Consider the following 19752-nt stretch of genomic DNA (forward strand, 5'->3'; position numbering starts at 1 on the left):
ATGTCATAAAAATCTGTCATAAAATGCTGTTGTGCTAAAAAGGTAGCTTTACGTTTGGAGAGAGAGGCGTGGGTTCCCGGGGAGGGGGGGTGGTGATGGTAGGGGGGGTGGGCAGCGGGGGTTTGGGGCATGAGGTCCTGGGATCTCCAGCCAGAATCTAGATGGGGTGTTTGTGCCTGGAAGAAAATATACTTCTAATGAAAGCCTCTGGCTCTGCTCCTGAGTAGCCATGTGGCCCCGGGGACAGGATGGTCATCTTGGGCCCAATTTTTCTACCTATAAAACGGCAAGGATGGGGGATGAGGGTTTGGACGGTATGCGTGCTTCTTAAAGTGGTAGGTTTCCATGGAAGTTGTTATGTCAAAACCCCAGGGGGCTTTGAGGGCAGGGGACAAACATGGCAGGCATCTTCCAGGAGCGCGCACCCTACGTCACGCAGACACCTTCAAACACTGGTTTGCACCAGAACGTACACGGGCAGATTGTGCCAGAGGAGGACACGTACACATGCACTTTAGAAATATAACCTGAGACGTTAGAGGACTTTTATGCCTGCTTCAGCTTTTCCACCACCTCCCCCGCCCCAGGGGACAGGGTTCCTTCCCCTCTGTGCTTGGGGTTCCAGTTGGAGCCGTCTGAGGAATGCGGGTCTCGGGGCTCTCCTGGGTTTATTGGAGTGTTAGCAGGTTGATGATTGTCCAGTGCGCTGCGTTATTGTTATTTATTTTGGGGGGCCTGTGTGAGGGCAGGTGGGACTCGTGATAAGTGGACTTTATGGAAAGGCACTTAAAAGCTTCTTCCTTCTTTCTGAAGTCCCAGGACTGGAAAGTTCCTGTGGACTGTAAAGTTGAAGGGCAAGTGAACTTGCTCCCTTGGCCAGCAGGGGGCGAAGGGAGAGAAAAGTGGGAGTCAGGAAGTGGGTTGGTATTTAAAATGTTCTATTCCGTAATCTTCGTTATCAGAGGTAACAGATTACAGGCGTGGCTTCCAACTCAATCTGGCACAAGGCAATGAAGATGGCCCCCCAACCCTCCCTCCTTATTAAGGAGCTGCACCTGCTCCCCACTCCGCCCCGGCAGATTCTGAGTGCATGCTCACCTGCCACTCCCCCACGCTCCCCCACGCTCACCTGCACAGCCCAGCCCCACGCTCCTGCCCGCCCCTCCAGGCCCCATCTCTCTGTCACTGCCACAGCCCTCCCAGGCTCTGAGCACACACTTGTTCACCTCGTGTAAGATCAAAAATAAATTCTCTCTGGAACCTGTTCAAAGGCTAATGTGCATCCTCTCTTAATTATTGATTTGTTTATTACAGAGGCTTGGGTAGGACATTCAATGCAGCCGCTGTGCCAAGGGCCTACCTCTAGAACTCCTACCCTTCAGCGGGAGAAGGGTAGGCAGCTTGCTTTAGGCAGGGGACAGTTGGCTATTCAGTTGGCTATATGCACGGGACAGGTTGTAGACTCATCGTGCTCCCCAACAAAGCCCGGACTAGCCCAGTGGTCACAACGGAGTCTTCCCTCTCTCCTTTGCTTCCCTATTCCAAGCAGAACCCCCTGGCAGAGGGCTGCTGGGATGCAGGAGGGCCGGGTTGTCCCCCTCCCCTGCGGAGGTGACAGCGTCCTCTCTCCTTCCTGCCTCACTATGGGGCACTTTCACCCGGAAGTGGTTCTGTGCAGTGGGTGCAGTGGTTGGCCTTGAACACCCGCCTTGTACCGCATACAGCGGGGTGACCTTGGACAAGTGATCTGACCTCTCTCGTTGTTTGGTCTTCTGTGAAGAGAGCACATTTGTGAGGGCTCAGGGAAATCGTCCCTGAAAGGAGCGTAGAAACTCGATCAGCAAGGAAGTCAACACATGGGGCTTGCAAAGTTTATCATTCCCATTGTCGTCGTCATCATCCTGCTCGTCTTCATCCCTGGGACCCTAGGATCCTAGAGACGGCCTGCTGTGGGCCTTACAGTATGGGGGTGCCGCCTGGAAGGCCCCTGCTCCCTGTAAGCACTGTGGGGACCCCGAGTGCCCGGCACGGCCATTAACTCTGCAAGAAAGGGGACAGATCCTGCAGACGTCTTGCCCAGCCCTGGGTGGGGGGAGCACAGAGCTTGTTGCTGGGAGCACAGTCCTCAGGGGACACTGGGTGAGGGTCACAGCCATCGATCCACAGGGGCATCCATCCAAGAGGGGGCTCCCTCTCTTGGAGTCCTGAGGATAGCTCTAGAATCTGACATGAGGAAGAGGGCATCCGAGTGTCTTTCCTTTTGAGGGTCATTTGACTTCTACCAGTTGGAGGAAGCCATAGTCTGTCTCCAGGCTAGGTCTCTGGGACCCCCCTCCCCACACCACACCATCACCCCAGAGCTCTGGGGGTCTGGCTTGGGCTCTGGCCAGGGCTCAACAGGGCTAGTTTGTAGCTCCCCCCCACCTTCATTCCCTGTCCCCCTCCATTCCAGAACTCCCTGGGCTAGGCTTTTGTTCCCTCGGTTCCCAGGCAGTGCAGCTGGTGCTGTGGGCTGGGGAGGGGGTGGAGGACGGCAGAAAGCCTGTGGGAAGGAGCTGTCTCTTCATTCCAAAGGCGAGCATGGCTCCTCATGGCCCCTCCCCCTGACATAATGCTTCCCCCAAGTCCCACACTGGTGTCTCAGCAAATAAGACATTTTTTTTTTTTTGTGGTTTTCCACTTGCTCTTGATACCTACTTAAATGTGTGTGTGTGTGTGTGTGTGTGTGTGTGTGTTTCCCAGTGATCCTTAGCGTCAGAGGGAACCGGAGCCAATTTGGTCATTTCTTGCTTTGGTCCCAGGTATGTTGACAGTGTCTTCCTCTCTGAGCCTGAGGACTTTGGGGCATCACCTCACTAGCCTTCTGAGCTCCTGGAGATCTGTGTTGCTTTAAGAAATAGAAACCAGGATGGTTTCCAGCAAGCAGGGAGGGCAGCATTTGTGAGTACCCTAATGTGGGGGCTGAGCCATCTGGTAAAGGGTGGGGCCCCTGAGGAAGAATATGGAGAAAAGGAAGGGACAGGATACAGCTACTATAGGCCACCCCCCCCATCAGGTGCACCGTGCACATTTTATAATCGCAGTTCCAAAACTACATCACAAGGGAAATATCCACGAGAAATATCCCAGAGCATGTTTTTTCAGGTGGGGAGGATGAGGTTCAGCAAGGTGACAGGATGTGCCCAGGTGTCCAGCCAGTAGGGTGCTGGAGCTGAGATCCGAACCCGAATTGCCTGAAACTAACACTCAGGCTTCCACTGCCTCTCCGAAGAAAGAATGTCATGAGAGGTGTGGACAGAAGCTGTTGCCTTGGCATTGCCTTCACTCTGAGATCGTCTGGTGGTTGATAATGGCAGGCAGGTAACACGTGAATTGCTGATGGAATGTGCAAAGGTCCTGGTGTCCACTGCCTGGTTAGCAGGAGCCAGTGGCTGTCATCTATGCTATGTTCACCATCCACAAAATGATTTTTACATATAACGTCTTCTTTGACCCTTGGAATTCCTGGTCCCCCATGTGGCACAGGAGGAAGTGGAGGATCAGAGAAGTCAAGTAGCATGCCCAAGGTGACCCAGCCCCACAGGTTGTTGACCCTCAATAAACAAAATAGTTCAGAGCTGAATTGGAAAGCCAGCGTTTGAGCCACGGCGGGTAAGAGTGTGATACAGGTTGTTTTGCTGAGAAACAGGAGGCAAAAAGAGCGCTGCGGAAGGCAGGCAAGGTGGAGCAGGAGCCGGGCAGCTGAACAGGTGGCTGAGAAGGACGACAGGATGTAGTCAGGGCCCCAGGAGGTGAGGAGCGGGGTTGCCTTTCTATAGGACAGAGGCCACAGTGATGGGGCCCAGCTCGGTGTGAAGAGCCCGTGAGAGCCCCGGTGGTCTGGCATCGCCTTGGAAAGTGCTGCTCCTGAACTTCTCCTGACTTTGGAGCTGAAATTAGGAGCTACTAATCTTTCTGTTCTCAAAGCCCCTTGATAATTGCCCCGCCAAGGGCAAGTTTATAGCGGCAAGTGTGACTCTGGGGTGTGGAGGAGGTAATCGGCTCAGGGCACCCCACTTCTGCCCCAGACTTCTCTTAGGGACTCACATGGGGTTTCAGGCAGCAAAAGGGTACATTAAATCACCTCTAAAATGTGTGATATCCAATCTTGTGTTGACACAGAGCTGGGCCCTGGGGACAACGGAGAGAACAGCAGGGGTAGAGGTCCTGGCCCTCTTAAGTGCTTTATGGACTGATGCTGAATGCTTATTTGCCATGTGTAGAATAGTTTCAAAGTGCAGGGGTTTGCCATATATACATATATATATATATGTATATATGGCATCTGTTATGTTTTCAGTATTGTTAAAGGGGCTGGCAAATTAGTACATAAAATGAACAAGGTCTTTGTCCTCAGGAAACTTTCATTTTCAAAGCTGGCTAACAGGAAGAACATCCCTTTGGGAATCAGAAAGTCACCTAGATGGCTCTGCCCCACCTCATCAATTTCATTTCCCTCTGGCTGCCCCTGGTCTGGAAACAGGTGAATGGCGGGCGATGGTACAGAGTATTGTGGGAAGCCCACCTGGGAAGGGGCAGGAGGGAGGTGTCTATGCTGAAGGGTGAGTGTGAGGGTGCTGTCTTCCCAGGCTACCCATGCTCAAAGACTCTACTGGTGTCTTCTGGGGGCTCGCTCCTCTGACTCCCCAGAAGCCCGGTGGTGATTCCTACCACCTAGATTTCATTCTTTGTCTCCAGCTGTGTGTCCTCGACCCTGTTCTCTGCAGAAGCTGCAGTGGACCAGGCCGGGAACCCAAGGTGAGGCAGGACTAGGGACAGAATGGTGCTGAATTCCAGCCTGGCCAGTGGTGGTGAGTCAGCAGGGCTTACCCGCTGGGCAGACCAAAGCTAGCTGCCCCCAGCCCCCAAGGGAGCAACAAGCTGGCAAAGGAACCAGGGAGAGCCCATGGGGTTGCTTCTCAGTGCCCAGAGTCTTGGTCCCCAGGCACCCAGGCAAACAAGCTTCCCTGGCTGCTGGCGACTCTGGGGTCTTGAAGTGCAGCTGAGAACATCTGTGGGTGAGCCCCAACATCTTGGCCACACACAGTAATTTGCTGGGGTGGGGGTGCTGCTTCCTGTGTGTGGGAGGTGACTTTTAGGGTGACGGTATGTTTGGCTGTTGCTGGATAACTGGTCCTGGTGCTTCCCAGTGAAGCCAGAAAGCCTTCTGGGTACCTCAAAAGCAGAATAATGGAGCTAACACACATACCCAGTGCTTACTGAGCGTCAGGCACTGTTTGAGTGCCTCACTGTGTTATGCCACAGCCGCCCGGTGAGTTAGACCCCATTGAACCCCTGTTTTGCAGATGGGGAAACTGAGGCACAGAGCATTGAGTGCCTGACCTGCGTTCAAATGCTATTGGGTGGTGAATTCATCTCCGTGGGTCTATTAGATGAAACCATATTTAGTCCTCTTAGAGTTGCCTGCTTTCTTGTACCTGAGGTCTCAGCACCTGCAGCCTGCATGATTTGGAGACATACTTTACAAGGGCCACTGACAATCCATTACCAGTGACCAGAGCGGGGGAAGGAGTGAGAAAATGGAGGATACTGTGCTCTGGGAAGAGATGAGAGGTGGTCAGCCTTCTGACTGGCTTGTAGAAAAGAGATTAGCCTTTTCCATGGGGTTCTAGGTAGTAGCACTAGTACCAAGGATGGATGCTTCAGGGAGATTGGTTTCCTTATTTCCAGCGGAAGGCTATCCAAGGAGTAAAGCTGTTTGCAGACAGATCAGAAGCCTTGGGTGGTGTGAGCCTCCTGTCCCTGGAGGTGTTCAAGCAGGGATAGACTGGGCATGTGGGGATGACATGGAGGGGATTTGTGCATCAAATGGGGTTGTGGGTCTTTGGGCTTGAGAGCCTTTTCCAGCCCAGAGAGTCTGTGAATCTATCATTCAGGATAAGGCATCACTGGTGAGGAACCCCAGGTCCCCTCCGGATACTCCCACCAGGGCAGCACAGGAGAATCTAGGTATCCCTCCGAAAATCGGTAACGGACAGGAGTGAGAGGCAAGGGGCTCTGTCCTCCCTGGCAGGTAGCTCCTACCTCCTGGCAGGTGCATGCCCAAGATCTTGGGACTTAAGTCAGGATCCTGAGCTGGAACTTCCTGCCCTTAGATTTTGCTGCTTCCTTTGACACCTTGGCCTTGATTGTGCCTCTTCATAGGTGGGCTTTCCCTCTCCATGTATGGTCACAACTTCCTCCTTGGCTCCTGGTCTCCTGGATACCCATTCCCAGCCTGCAGCCATGCCTTTCCCTGCTCACATCTTGAGTTCGGGCCACCCCGGAAACAGACTTCTCTCTCTTACACAAGTCAAGTCTGCCAGCTCTGGTAGCTCTTTGCAACAGCAGGTTCTTTGGGGGCACAGTTTTCCCTCTGTCTCCTCTCCACTCCCTGGGTCGCCTTCCTGTCCACGCTTCCTTCCACAGCTCAGAGTTGGGGCCGGAGGTCTCACTTCTGCTCAGACTAGAATGTTGGGCTGAACAACTCCTGGATTTAGGCTGGCACCATAGCAGTAGACCCTGGTGGGTGCATCCCAAGTGCCTGGGGTCTGGCCTGCTCCTATAACATGGCCAGTAACGTGGCCCCTCCTTAAGAGTGTGGGTTCATTGGAAAAGCCGATGTGGCTGGGTTAGAAAGACAGACCTATGAGCAGCACTCCCGCAGAGGTCTGAAGAGGGGGCAGGCGCTGGGGGGATGGCTCCTGGTCTGCTGCTTATCCTCGTATTTTCCCGAGTCCCCACTCCCTTCCTCCTAGATGGCGAGGAATTCTGGCTTTGGGGATACCTTTTAACCCAGCAGTCAAGGAGATGTCTCAGGTGCTCACATAGCTGCGGTATGTCTTCGGGATAGGATGTGTTCCGTGTCTCTGGGTTGCAGGAAAGGTGGAACCACTGTGCTCTGGGAGGCAGCCTCTGCTCCGGCCTGTCTGGGGGGGGCGGGTACCGCATCCAAATCTTGGGTTTCCTCCTTCTCTAGACCCTTGGTACCAGAAGGCAGCTGCCCAGCTGTAAAGAGTGTCTAAAGCTTTCCTTTCTGCTCGAAACACTTTGCCCACTCCTATCTCTGATGAGCAGGGGCTACATGGCTAAGTTTCTTCATTTCTAAAGCTGTAGCTGGCAGCAAGACATGGAAGGGATTAACCGTGCTGGCTGGATGCTGGCTGGTCCTGGTCTCTCTAAGACCCCGTGATGGCCGCAGACTGGGAATCATTATGTGTCAGGCATTAATCCTTGTCAATCGGGACATTCCTACTGAGGACACAGGACGCCCCAAATGCCCTGGACCCCTATTAAACAAGAGGAGGGCGTCTACAGTGGACACTTTCTCCTGCTTCCTCTACCAAATCTGGCCTATCTCTGGGGTTAAGAAGTACTGAAGCAAGAGTGCAATTTTCTGGGTAGGGTGAGCCCCTTGTTGAGCTTCTAGGGAAACTTTGCAAATCTGTTTTTAACAAGGTGCCTGCACAGACATACCCGCTCTTCACCCCACCCCCTCCCCCGACTGAATAATATTCTGAGAATCCCCCCACCGGCCCCCCTTCTCTTCTAAGTCTCTCCAGCCCAGGTGCATCTAGAATGGGAGAATGTTCAAGCTAGAAGGGACTTCGGGAGTCATCTTAGTCCTTCTCAAACTGCTGTGTGCTTATGAATCACCCAGGGAGCTTGTTAAAACAGATATTCTGGTTTAGTAGGTCTGGGGAGGGGCATGGGATGCTTCGGGCAAACAAACCTCCAGGTGACGTGGGTGCCGGCGGTCAGAGGGCCTCACTTTGGAGAGTGAGGACCAGCCTTGTCATCCCACAGACATGAGAGCTGAGGCCCAGAGGCTTACGTGGTTTGCCTACGGTCAGAACTAGAACTCTGTTCTCTCCACTCCTAATCTAGGATCTGCTTTGAAAAGGACCTCCTTCCTTTAGAGCTGTCTCTTCCCGCCCAGAGTCCCAGCATAAACGTAACATCCCGTTTTAATCCCGTTTTACTGTTGGGATGACAGGCTTCTTGTCCCATCAGGCCCCCCTTGCTTCGCCGTGTGCATTTTTATAATCTCCAAAGGGATTTTTCAAGTTTTTTTTTTTTTTTTCTTTTTAATTGTTCTGACTTACGGACACCTCCCCTTCTCGGCTGGAAATGTTAAAAACCATGTCTCTCTCTCCCCGCACAAGTGGGCTGGGCATCATTTGGATACAACTATTTTAGTCCCAGGCTGGAGAACTGCTGGGCCCAATCCATTTGGCATTCCCTGCTTTTTGGAATCTGCCCCTGGAGTGGTCTGAGAAAGGTTCTCTACATGTCTCTGCTGCCACTGCCACCTCCTTCAAGAGGCCAACCTTGGCCTCTGCCTCAGTCTCCCAGCCTCTCAAATAGGCATTTTTTGGGCCACTCTCAGAGGGCACTTTAAGGACAGGGGGGAGTCCAGTGGACTAAGGGTATCTGGGTTGTCCTGGGGCCCAAAGGAATTGCTTTGCCTGACTAGAGAGGTCTCCACTCTCTGTCCCCTCCTGCTGGTGGGAGGGCAAAATGCCAGTCTGGCTACCAGGCCATAATGGCAACAGGGGGGTAAAAGTCCCCCTGGAGGCCCAGGGAAGGCAGAGAACATAAGGGGAAGTGGGGAAAACTGCCTTTTATAGTCATGTTCCTCTGTTTCTCCCTTCTTTTTTTCTTCCAAGTTTACTCAGCGACAGTGCCACTCGAAGGCGCCTGGTCTGTCTGTGGTTACGCCTGGGGTGGGCGGGTGGCCTCCGCATACCCCTTCCCCCATCTTGCCTGCAAGTTGCATGACCTGCTCGGAATCCATAGGGGGGCGGGGGAGAAGCCTTTCAGATGCTGGATGCAGTTGAATTCGGCGCATTTGCTTCCTAGCCTGCTCTCATCCACGATCGGGGAGGAGATCCCTGCTTTCTTCTGCGTGTGAATGCCGTAGTGTGTCTGCCTGTTCCGACTTCCCTAACCCTTTCTTTTCCTTTCCGACAGCGAATGCTCTGGTTTTCTCAGCAAACAGCTCACACTTGGCATTTTGACGTTTTTTATTAAAAAAAAAAAAAAAAAACCCAAACCTTACCAAAGCAAAAAGCGGGGACCCTTCTCTTCTCCCGACGGGATCTGAGCTCGCGTCGAAGGCTGCACCTGCTTTACGCCCCTACCAGGAAGGGGTGCTTGTGTGGGAGGGAGGGAGGTTCTGCGCCCCCGAATCCGGAGAAAGCAGCCCGCCCGCCCCCTCACCGGGCAGCCAGAGCAGCGCACCCGAGAGCCGAGCCCAAGAAGCCGGTCTCTGACGGTGCTGGCCTGCTTGCCAAAAAATGCCCCTTGCATCTCAATTTCCCGGCCGTTTCTCTCTTGCACGCGCCGCTCGCCACCTCGGCTCCCCAGCGCAGCCCTTTGGGCGCTGATTCTGTCCTTCCCCGCTCCCTGCCTGCCCGAGGCTGGACGCAAAGCCCACCGCCAAGAAGGCGCAGGGGGTGTAGGGGCACCAACCCGGGCGTGCCCCGCAGTCCCCTCCCGGCCGAGCCCAGCTCCCCGACTCTCGGTTACGGAAATGAGTGTCATTTAGACGGAGTGCCGCGCGTCCGCGGCTCCCGTCCCCGGCTCCGGGAGCCTCTCTGCGGTTTCCGTGCGCTCCCGCAGCCCCCGCCGCCGTCTTCGAGCCTGTGCCCCCCACCCAGGCTCGGGAGCACTCCCCCGGTCACCTCGGCCGCGTCCATTTCACTTCCTCTCGCGGTCCGGATTGCAGCAAAACACCGGGCAGCGCGAGGGCCAAAAAGTGGAAAGGAGAGCGCCTTTCGGTGTCGCGCAGCCAGCTCGCCAACTCCCCCTCCCCAGCCCAGACCCTCTCAATCCCAACTGCAACTTTTTCCCTTCCGTCTCGGTTTCCCCTTGGCTGCGGCGAGCGGGCGCCGGGCTCCGGGCCGCGAGGCGTGGAGCGGGCGGGCGGGCGGGCGGCCGCGCGGCTGCGGGTGGCGGTGCGGGCGAGAGCCGCGAGCCGGCGAGTGGGTGGGTGGGTGGGGAGGGAGGAGGGGAGAGGACGGGCGGGGAGGGAGTGGGGTGTGGGGAAGGGGAGGGGGAGAGGGAGGGAGGGGGGAGATTCCGCTCTCCTGCCGCTCCCAGCCGGGGCGGGGGGTGGGGGGAGGAGGCCGCGAGGAGGGAGGGGAGGAGGGAGGGGGAGAGAGGGAGGGAGCCGAGGAAGACGCTCCGATAACCCGTGCGTTTCGTAAGGCTCCGAGCACTTGTACATTTCTGCAGGCGCGCGGCGAGCCATTCGCGGCGGCTGCTGCAGCTCCGACTGCATCTTCCTCCTCCTCCTTCCCCCGGGCTCCGGGTGTGTGTATGTGTGAGTGAGTGAGTGTGTGTGTGTGCGTGAGTGTGTGTGTGTGCTTTGCAGGTGTGTCCGTTTTAATTCTGCCCAGTAGGTGGGACTTGGTGACTTTAGCACCATATTTTCCTTTTCCCTTTTTTTTTTTCTTTTTCTTTTTTGCCTCCCCACCGTCTGTTGCAACCCTGCAAAGTCTCGGAGTCGGAGAGCGCGGCTCGCTTCCCGAGCCTCCGGACCCGGCGAGCCGGCGAGCGCCGAGCCGGCCACCATGCCAGGCAAACCGCGCCACTAGGCGCTCCCCGCGGCTCTCACCCGGCGGCGGCGGCGGCGGCGGCGGCAGCGGCGGCGGCGGCGGCGGCGGCGGCGGCCGCGATGGTTTCAGACGCTGAAGGATTTTGCATCTGATCGCACGGCGTTTCAAAGGCAGAGGCCCCCCCTCCCCCTTCCCCCCTCCCTCGCCGTCTTTGTTTCCTTCCCCCCCAGCTCTCCCCACTCCCCCCACCCCACCCCCCTCTCCTCTCCTCCTCCTCTTTTTTAGAAGCCGCGATCGGAGATGGATGTCTCTCTTTGCCCAGCCAAGTGTAGTTTCTGGCGGATTTTCTTGCTGGGAAGCGTCTGGCTGGACTATGTGGGCTCCGTGCTGGCTTGCCCTGCAAATTGTGTCTGCAGCAAGACTGAGATCAATTGCCGGCGGCCGGACGATGGGAACCTCTTCCCCCTCCTGGAGGGGCAGGATTCAGGGAACAGCAATGGGAACGCCAGCATCAACATCACGGACATCTCAAGGAATATCACTTCCATGTAAGTCGGGCGGTCGCTCCCCAGCCCGCCTCCCCTCTCGCTCCGCGGCTCGCTCTCGCCCGCCCGCGGCCGGGAGCCGGCCCTCCGCCCGCCCGCCCCGGCTCGCCACCGCCCGCCGCCCGCCGGGCGCGCGTCAGGCTCGCCGTGGCTCGGGAGATGCTCTCGGGCCGCGTAGTCCAGGTGATCCGGCTCTAGCAGGCGGGGGCCGGCGCCGCGTGGGTGCCTCTCCCCGCAGGGGACCCCCGCCGGCCCGGGGCGTGCGCGGCCCCGCTCCCGCCCCCGCCCCCACCCGCCGGGGCTCGTCGCGAGGGTGCGAGTCGGGTTTTTGCCCCCCACTAAATAGCAACAGTTTGGCCACGCTCAAGTGGAATAAAGTAGACGAGGTTCGATCCCCGGCGGCGGCGGCGGCGGCGGCAGTGACAGCGGCGGCGCTGGGCCGGGAGGGAAGGTGACAGGGATTGCTGGAGATCCAGCCTAGATCGTTAACTATTTCCTTTTGGAAACAGCGAAACACGCTGACAAGTAAACAAGTTGGGAGCTGGCTGCTCGCTGGGAGACTTTGGACATGTCGAGGCCGTCATGGACGCCTACCTCTTCCCTTTCTCTCTCGCCCGCCCTCTCCAACCCCATTTTGGGCATTTCCGAGACACCCCCCCGCCTTTCCTACCCTCATCTGCATCTGGGCGCCTACAGATCCCGTCCTTGTGAGCTCTGATAACTGCGCCGGTAATTCCGAGTCAGGATGGAGAAGGGAGCTGAGGGGGCTTGCGGGGTTTGGGGATGAGGCTTAGATGGTCTTGCAGATCCGTCTTTTTCTTTTTCTTCTTCTTTATTTTTTTTGGACAATCCAACTCTGACTGCCGTTTGCTGGGTTCTGCCCCGTCTGAGTGAGACCTGTGGTGGCCTGCATTCCCTCCCTCCCCTTGGCTAAGGATGGGGGATAGAACCGAGGCACACGGGAAAGAAGAGCTCAGCCAGGATCCGGGGAGGCTGCCCATCTTTCCTAACACTGACCTCAGGGCCGGGTGACCCGCCCCCCTACGACCCCCCCCCCATTCTGTCAGCCAGAGAAGGGTGTGGACCCTGCCGGGGTTGTTCAGGGGATAGCTCTTTTGTCCCCCTGCCAAGGTCCACACCCCTTGGGAACCCTCAAAATGGGTAGGATGCCGAGAGAGAGGGGTTTGCCCTGAAGTCCCGGCTGGGGTCTGAAGGAGGCATCTGGGCAGACACAAGCCCTTTCGAAGCTGCCATTGGCGCTGTCTCCCAGGCAGCAGCCCTCCCTCTCCCTCAGAACGGGGCAGCCAGGCTGGGAGGAATTGCAGTTCTGCTCTCGAAAGCCCGCCAGCCCTGTTGGCTTCGTGGAGAGAGCGCTAGCATCCTTGCAGCTAACAGTTGGAGGAAGTGTACAGCCCCGGAGATGTCTCTGACTCCTGGCCCTGGAGACCAGCTTGACCCATATCTGGGCTCTGCCATTCACCTCCTCACCACCTGCAGCCGGTGGGCCTGGGATGAACAGAGGAACAGCTGAGGGGGCAGCCAGAGGTTGGCAGGGGTAGACTGGCCGGACCCAAGCCTGCCTCTCTGGGCCCTGCAGGCCACAGCATTCCAGCGCCCCTGAGGATGGCTGGGGGGAGGGTCTGGAGTGTTATCGGCAGGGAAACTCTGGCTTGGGAGTGCATTTGGCTGTGTGTGTGTGGGGGGGGGTGAGTTGGGGGACGGGGAGGGGAGAGAGCTTAGCAGTGGGTCCAGGGGCTCCTGAGCTGGATCTGGGGATATCCAGGGGGACTGGGGTGGGGGGGTGCTAAAGGTTTGAGAACAGATCCCTGGTGTGGGTCTCTGGGAGCTGGTGAGCCTCATTCTGGCCGTTCTCTGCTCCCAGGATGCGTGCATCTGTGGGAAGCCAGTGGGAGGCAGGGATGGCCACAATCACGTAGGCTCTCTGTAGCCAGGCAGCGGTCGCTCCTCTGAAGATGATGCTTGGGGAAGCAGTTTGAAGGGGGGAGTTGGGCTGCTCTTCCCAGGCCTAGGGTCCAAGATGGAGGTGTTGAAAGGTGGGTGACCAGAGGGGATGGTGTGGTCTCTTGTCCCCTTTGCCTTTGGAGGACCCCAGTGGGACAAATGGGAGAATGGTGAGCAGGGACTGGATTGGGAGACTGTGTGTTTCGGGTCACAGGCTCTTTGGCAAGCAGGCAGGACTCCTTTCCTTACGTCCACCCCGACACCTAAGAGCTGGGGAACTGGATTCCCACAGGAGCTGCGTGGATTGGCAGGTGGGGGAGGAGGGTCAGAGGTCATGGGTCTGATGACCTTTCCTCACCCCGTCTTCTCCCCAGTGCCCTCTTAGATCTTTCGCTGGTATTGACAGAGCTTCGGGAAGAGCCCACTCTTTGGCCTGAGGCAGAGGACTGTGGAGGGAGGGAAATCAGGCTCGTTGTGGGAAGTAGCTGTCACCCATTCCTCTGTCACTCGAGGGATTGGAGGCTCAGGGTGGCAGAATAACTCCTGTCAAGGCACACAGCCCCAGTGGTGAGCCAGGCTTAGGTCTCAGGCTATCCAACACCAAGGCCCCGGCCGCCACTCTGCCGGATGCCTGTGGAAACAGGCGGGGAGGAGGACCTGGAGGACAGGCAGGAGGAGGAGGGCGACGGAGGAGGCCTGACCTCAGCACGACCTGGGAAGGGGGCTTGAGCTGCAACCCAGACTTTGCAGGAGGAAAGTGTGTTCCTCAGACTTCTGATGCTATCAGAGAGAGGGAGTTTGGGGGTCCTCCAGCCTTCCATCAGCCTGAAGCTCTTGCTGGTATGTGCCTAAGGGTACAGCTTGGGCTGACTCTTGGGATGGAGCTGGGATGAAGCTGTGTTTCCATCAGGCCTCTCTCCGGGAACCTGGAGGGGGTGTCCTTGGGGACTGGCCTCCAAAGACACACCCTCTTGTCTGTGGAGCTCTAGGGCCCTGACACCCCTCCCTGGGTGCTTAACTGATCATGCCTGACTTTGAAGATGGACAAGAGAGTCCCTGTTATCTTTCTCTCAGAGGCGTGTGTGGAGCGCCTCTTGGGTCCCCATCGGAGGCTGGCTGAGGGCGCCCGTGATCGGAGAGGGGGCTGCCCCACCAGTCACAGGAGGGAATCAGCTGCAAGGCATCAGAGCAGAAATTTGGTCTCAACCCCTCCCCTCCCAAAGGGCTCTGCTTCTGGGCCTCTTTCTGTTCAGGAAGCCAGCTCCTCGGCCATGGGAGCTCCTGGCCCACAGCAACCTCAACCTAGAAGGGGCCGCGCATTGCCGCGCCCAGCCAGGCTCTGTCGTCACAAAGGCAGAGGGTGGAGGCTGGGAGTTGGATCCTCTGTCTAGGTCAAGCCTTCCTGATGCTAGGTCACAATGGTGCGTCTTTGACCGTCAGAAGATCAAGGGAGAGGAGATGGCTCATGGGACCCAATGTTCCTGGGGTTGGCTACCCAGATACCCTTTGAGCTCTTGGCTGGGACTCCGAGCCTCCAGCGGGGTCTCTGTGGGAGCCCCCACAGGATCCCTGGTGTCTGCGACTCTCCGGTCCCTTTAGGCCCCCATCTTCCCTGAAGGCCCTTGCCCCTGCTGGGTGAAGGATCATTTTGGGTTCTGGCTGCTGTATCAGTTCCTTGATGTTCAGCCTTTCTAAGGATCAAGGGGAGGCCAGCCTTGACAATTACCCATGGGACCTGGGATGCAGGCAACGGCGTGAGCCAGGCCCCAGGGGAGCTCAGCCAGGCAGAGAGCCTAGGTCTGAGAGAGGTGGTCTGAGCTGGGACTCCTTTGTGGTAAGATTTGGAAGGGAGACTGGTCGCAGCTCTGGGGAATGAGGTACTTCCGGGATGGAAGCTGGGACCCCGGGGCTCCAGAGGCCCTGGGATTTTGCCTGGAGGCCAGGCCCTCCTTGGCTCCAGAGTCCTCAGCTCCCACAAGCCCAGGTCAGTCTTGCTAGGCACACGCTGGGGCCCAGGGCATCATCTCTGCAGCTCCAGGGTAGCTGGAGCTATGGCAGCTTTGGGTAAAAGCAGCACAGCCTGGCCCTTGCTTTGGGAGTGCTGGGGTGCCGGTCCCTGGAGGGCTGGTCCTGGAGTCTGGGAGGTGGTGCAGGGTCCTGTAAAGGGCCGACCAGCCTCCTGCCCGGCTGCCGTGAAGAAGGGCGGTTCTCATGCCTGCTCCCTTGGGATGCTCTGTCCTCGCCCTGCCCGTCCCTGTCTGCTGCCTCCTCCTCTTCTCTGACTGTAAGGGTCCTTAGCCCAGCTGGCTCTTGGGTGGGGGTGTGGGTGGGCTGTGCCCTTCCCTCTGAATGATCTTTGCCAGGATTGTGGCATCTCCGCTGCCACTGGACCCCATCCTGGGATCACAGACACTGGCTCTGGCCTCACTTGGAGGCCTCCCATTGACTGCAGGGAGCGTAGGAAGAGAGAAAGGGATGACACACATGGGTCCCTCCCCTGGCTCTGCCCCTAACCCGTTGTGAGCTGTAGGAGGGGTCTGTAGCCTTTTTGAGCTTGTAAATTCAACTATGAATTGAGTCCCTTCAAGCTTGGACTGATGCCACCCCAGGGCGCAGGGAGCACACCATGGAGTCTCTGTGAGGTCCCTTCTAAGGGCACCAGCTTTAGGATTGGTGCTGACTCTTGCGATGCCACCAGGAAGAGGACTGGGTGCTCCCTCTCGGCCAGTGGTCACTGGCCGGTTTTCCCTTCGTTCCTTCCCACCTCCACTGAACTCTGGGTCACCTAGAAAGTGCCACATAGTTTGGAGTCAATGGCCCAGACCAAATGTCACACTTAGGGATGCCCCTCACAGCCTGGACATCTAGCTTCATGCGGCTCTCCGTTCTCTACCCTGCACTGAAGGCAGGGAGGAGATGGCCCTCTGCAAAGCTTCCATGTGTTGCTCCAGCAGGGACCTCCACTGAATGGGAGAAGAACATGCTAGAACTTCCATTTCAAGTTGTTGTCTAGAAGAGGGACTACTTAGCGTACGGCTGGAAGATACACCAGCATGTAACTTAATAAACAGAGGAGTGTTCAGGGCTTGCAAGATAACATTTTTATTGATCATCATAAAGGCTTGATGCTTTCTTGTGATTGGAAGGGCCCGAGTTTGGGAGGGAGATGGATGGATGGTAGGAGAGGTGACCCTGAAGACTGGCTCCCCCTCTTGGATCTGTTCCAGGGAGTAGGGGCTGATCGATGCAGGGGGGAGTAGGAGAAAGGAGAGAAGGAACCAGGCGGAGTAGTGGAGGGACTCTCAGCCCGGGACCAGGATTCCTAAGGCCCCCTAGTCCCTGAGGGCTTTTTGTTTCTGTCTAGCAAACTCTTTACCTTCTGAACACCCCAGCATTTCTTTCATGCCTCCCAGGTTACAGACATTGGGTATGTTTTTGCCCCAACTGCTGAAGTGATAGGCAGGGATGATTTGTCCCATGTTACCGATGAACAAAATAAAGAAAAAGGTTGAGTTGTGTGTCTCCCAAAGGGAAAGCTCTAGAAGAGCCTTGTGTCTCCTTCCGAGCCGCTCCTCTCAGGGCTCTCGTGGGTCTGTGGACTCTTCTCTCTGGCTGTGGTCCTGTGGCTAGATACTCCATGGCGTCATTTTCATCCAGAAAGTTCTCTTTCTCCCAGGGGCAGCATTATGGGATGGTTCATCTGGGAGGAGCTGGAGGACGGCTGAGAGTCCTGGCAGTTGGGTCTAAGCACGGCCTGAGTGGAGGCCTCGCTTGACCCCCGCAGAGCTGGTGGTGGCTGAGGCATCTAGTCAAGTCACCTATCTATCATCCATCCCCAGAGCCCAGCTGCCTCCGCTTGGGGAAACACACTCCAGGGGACCAGCTGTGTGGGCTGCTGCTCTTCGGTGGGTCGGCTATCCAGGGATGCGGACTCCTGTGAAGCCCGGTGCCCAGTGGAGCCCTGGGAAGTCCCATAAGAGTCCTCCATTTTCTGCCCTCACCCTGGGGGCAGGGCTCACCAGAACTCAGGGCTGGGAGGGACTGCCGCAGGTGTCCCCTCCCTCACCCTCTGCGCATGGGGCCCATGAGAGGCCCAGATCAGGGCAGCGACTCTCCGGGGCCCTGAGCCTTGCTGGAAGGCCTCTCCTCCTAGGTGGCGGGACAGGCGCCGCGCTCTTTGGCTCTGCCCTGGAGCCTGTCCTGGGCGTTCTGTCAAAGCCCGAGCCTTGCCTGTGTCTCCCTCTGGGACGATGTTTCCAAATCTGGGGTCCCCAGAGGCAACAAGTATGCGAGGCTGGCCGCCCCTGGGCTCCGTGCAGACGGCAGCCCACGCCAATTAGAGGTTCGCTTGCAGCGAGGATTTCTGCTCTGCTCTGTTTACCGGCAGGCAGGGGAGGCTGTGGGCTCAGTGGGCTTGGGGCTTGGGAGCCCAGCCTTCCTCTCCAGCCTCACCTCTGCCTTCCAGGCTACCCCACCCCCCCATCTGCTTTGTTCCATCAACAGGGTCCCCGGTCTGGGTGGTGGGAATCAGACAGGATTCCTTCCGCAGAACCCTCAAGTGCAGAGAGGACCGTCGTGACTGGGTTTCCCCAGCAGATCCTCTGGGCCTGGGCTCTCCCTAGCTTCAGACAAACCCCTTACCTCCTCTGGGCCTCAGTTTCCTCATCTATGAGATGGGCATAATAATAACTACCTGTTAACAGTGCTCTGAGGGTCGGTGTCCTGTATCAGGCCCAGTAAAGAGAAAAGTGTCCGTGTAGGATCGCTAAGGACAGCTAGCTTTTAGTGAGCACCTCCTATGTTCTAGACAACCGTTCCAAGCACTTGAGAGGTCCTACTTTGTTATGGCCTCACACCAACCCTATCAGAGAAGTGCTGTTCGTTCACTCACTCATTAACGTGAATCCTGTTGTACAGATGGGGCGTGAGTCCAGATACAGAATGTGACTTGCTGAATTCCACGCAGAGTGATCTGACGTTTAATATTAAGCTGTATAGCCTGGATTCTTTTGCTCTTTCCTTAGGCGTGCAAATATATACTGGTAGACACACACGTGCACATGGTCATTCCTGAAGACGCGGCCATCATAATCCATTAATTAAGGAAAAGGGTAGACGTGAAGGTCTAGAAGGGTCCTTCATGTTGTAACATCCCAGCTCTCTGGGTGCACATTGCCCTAGCTGGGGTCGGAGGGGAAGGCGGACAAGATGGTGGGTGTGGTGCTGGCCTCATGGTCTGGCTCGCCTGGTCCCAGACAGGCCTCTCACAGTCAGGGAGGGGCTCCCCTCCTGACCTCAGCCTCCCCCGAGGCCCTGTCTCGGCCAAGCCCTCTTCCCAGGCCTCTTTGACCACCCCGTAGTGTCTCGGCCTTTGATCAGGCCAGCTCGCTGCCCCAGGAGACCAGGCGCCCGTTGAGGCTGGCGGGGATTCAGGAAGCTGGCGGCTGGGTCCCTGCCAGCGCCACGCTGGGCTGAGGTGTGGTCGGCAGGACTGTGTCCCTGACTGCCCATGACCCTTGAGAGTTTGGATCAGAGAGGGGAGGGCTGGGTGGCTTCTCCCAGGGACAGCTTTGGGATTTCAAGGTGGCTGGTGGGTGCAGAACAGCAGGGAGGCATCTGGAGGGCCCAGGAGCCAGAGCTAGAGGCTGGTGTTTAGAGAATTCTTCCTCTTTTCTTGCCTCCTCCTCAGCTCTGTCCCATTGCTCATGGGAGCTCCGTCAGCCTCTCCACAGGGATGAGCTGTGAGCATGGCGGTCGGCCACAGCTGTTCCCATGGGGAGAGCCGGAGTAGCCACCCGTGGCTGGGATGGTGGGGCAAGCATTTGTGGAAACATCCCATTTTTCGCTGCTGCTTGACTGGCTGGCTGAGCTCACCACATCACAGGACCTCTGTGGCCTCAGTTTTCCCTTCTGGGAGTTGGGTCACCTCTGGGAGTTGGTGCCTGCCTCCCTCCCCGGGGTCCCTGTCTAATCAGCGTGGTGACATGGTTGATGGGCTGTCTAACCAGTAGGGTGCCATGTTGATGTCTCCGTTTCTAGACGTCTGGGAGCGTTTTTGAGTTAGGAAGCAGATCAAGACCTCGAACCATAAATCATCTGATCTGGAAAGGGGCTCATGTAATTGGGGTCCAATGTAGTTTTGCCAAAGAGGAACGTGGGGCCCCGGAGAGGTGGAGGGGCGTGACTCAGTCACCCAGTGCGTCCTGGCACGGGGCCCTGCCTCCCCAGCTGGCGTGGCTTCCCTTCCCCGCCCTCTGCTAGCGGCTGCTGAGGGGCTGAGGGATTTGGGCTCTTCCAGAGGCAGGGGAAGAAGTCCTAAGTCTTCTGCAAAGTCCGCAGCGAGAGAGTGAAGGGTGCAGTCTCCGAGTTGCAGTCCCCGTCTGTGCCTCCCACAGTGAACTGGGCTGTGTGTGTGCATCTGAGGGTGTGTTTGTGCATGCACAAGTGCATCTCTTCTGTGGGCTGGGCATATCACGGCTGAGGTCTTGGTAAACAAGCCCGAGAGTTTCTGGCTTCCTGCCTGCCCAGTTCGTCAGCGTGTGGACCCCCCGTGGCCACCAGAGGGCAGTGCCGCGCACCCGCCAGTTGGAGGCGGGTGTTTGCCTTCCCGGGCTGGGAGCTGGGGATGTGGCACTAGCCTGGTG

The 19752-nt window shown here is 57.3% G+C and overlaps 1 protein-coding gene across 5 annotated transcripts in view; it reads left to right on the plus strand.

Annotated features, from left to right (window-relative positions):
* Positions 1 to 10150: 10150 nt before the first annotated feature.
* NTRK3 (neurotrophic receptor tyrosine kinase 3) overlaps positions 10151 to 19752 on the plus strand; it is a 380449-nt gene continuing 370847 nt past the window's right edge. Inside the window, exons 1-2 of one of the 5 annotated variants that reach the window (XM_045067150.1) lie at positions 10155 to 10354; positions 10542 to 11149. In XM_045067150.1, the coding sequence (XP_044923085.1) occupies positions 10902 to 11149 (248 nt within the window). In that variant the 5' untranslated portion in view covers positions 10155 to 10354; positions 10542 to 10901. Of the gene's footprint in view, positions 11150 to 19752 lie in introns of all 5 variants that reach the window. The other 4 variants (XM_045067153.1, XM_045067149.1, XM_045067152.1 and 1 more) reach the window with 4 other exon arrangements.

The sequence above is a fragment of the Mustela putorius genome, unplaced genomic scaffold, assembly GCF_011764305.1.
Source record: "Mustela putorius furo isolate JIRA1106 unplaced genomic scaffold, ASM1176430v1.1 tig00003875_pilon_pilon_pilon, whole genome shotgun sequence".
Taxonomy (NCBI): domain Eukaryota; kingdom Metazoa; phylum Chordata; class Mammalia; order Carnivora; family Mustelidae; genus Mustela; species Mustela putorius.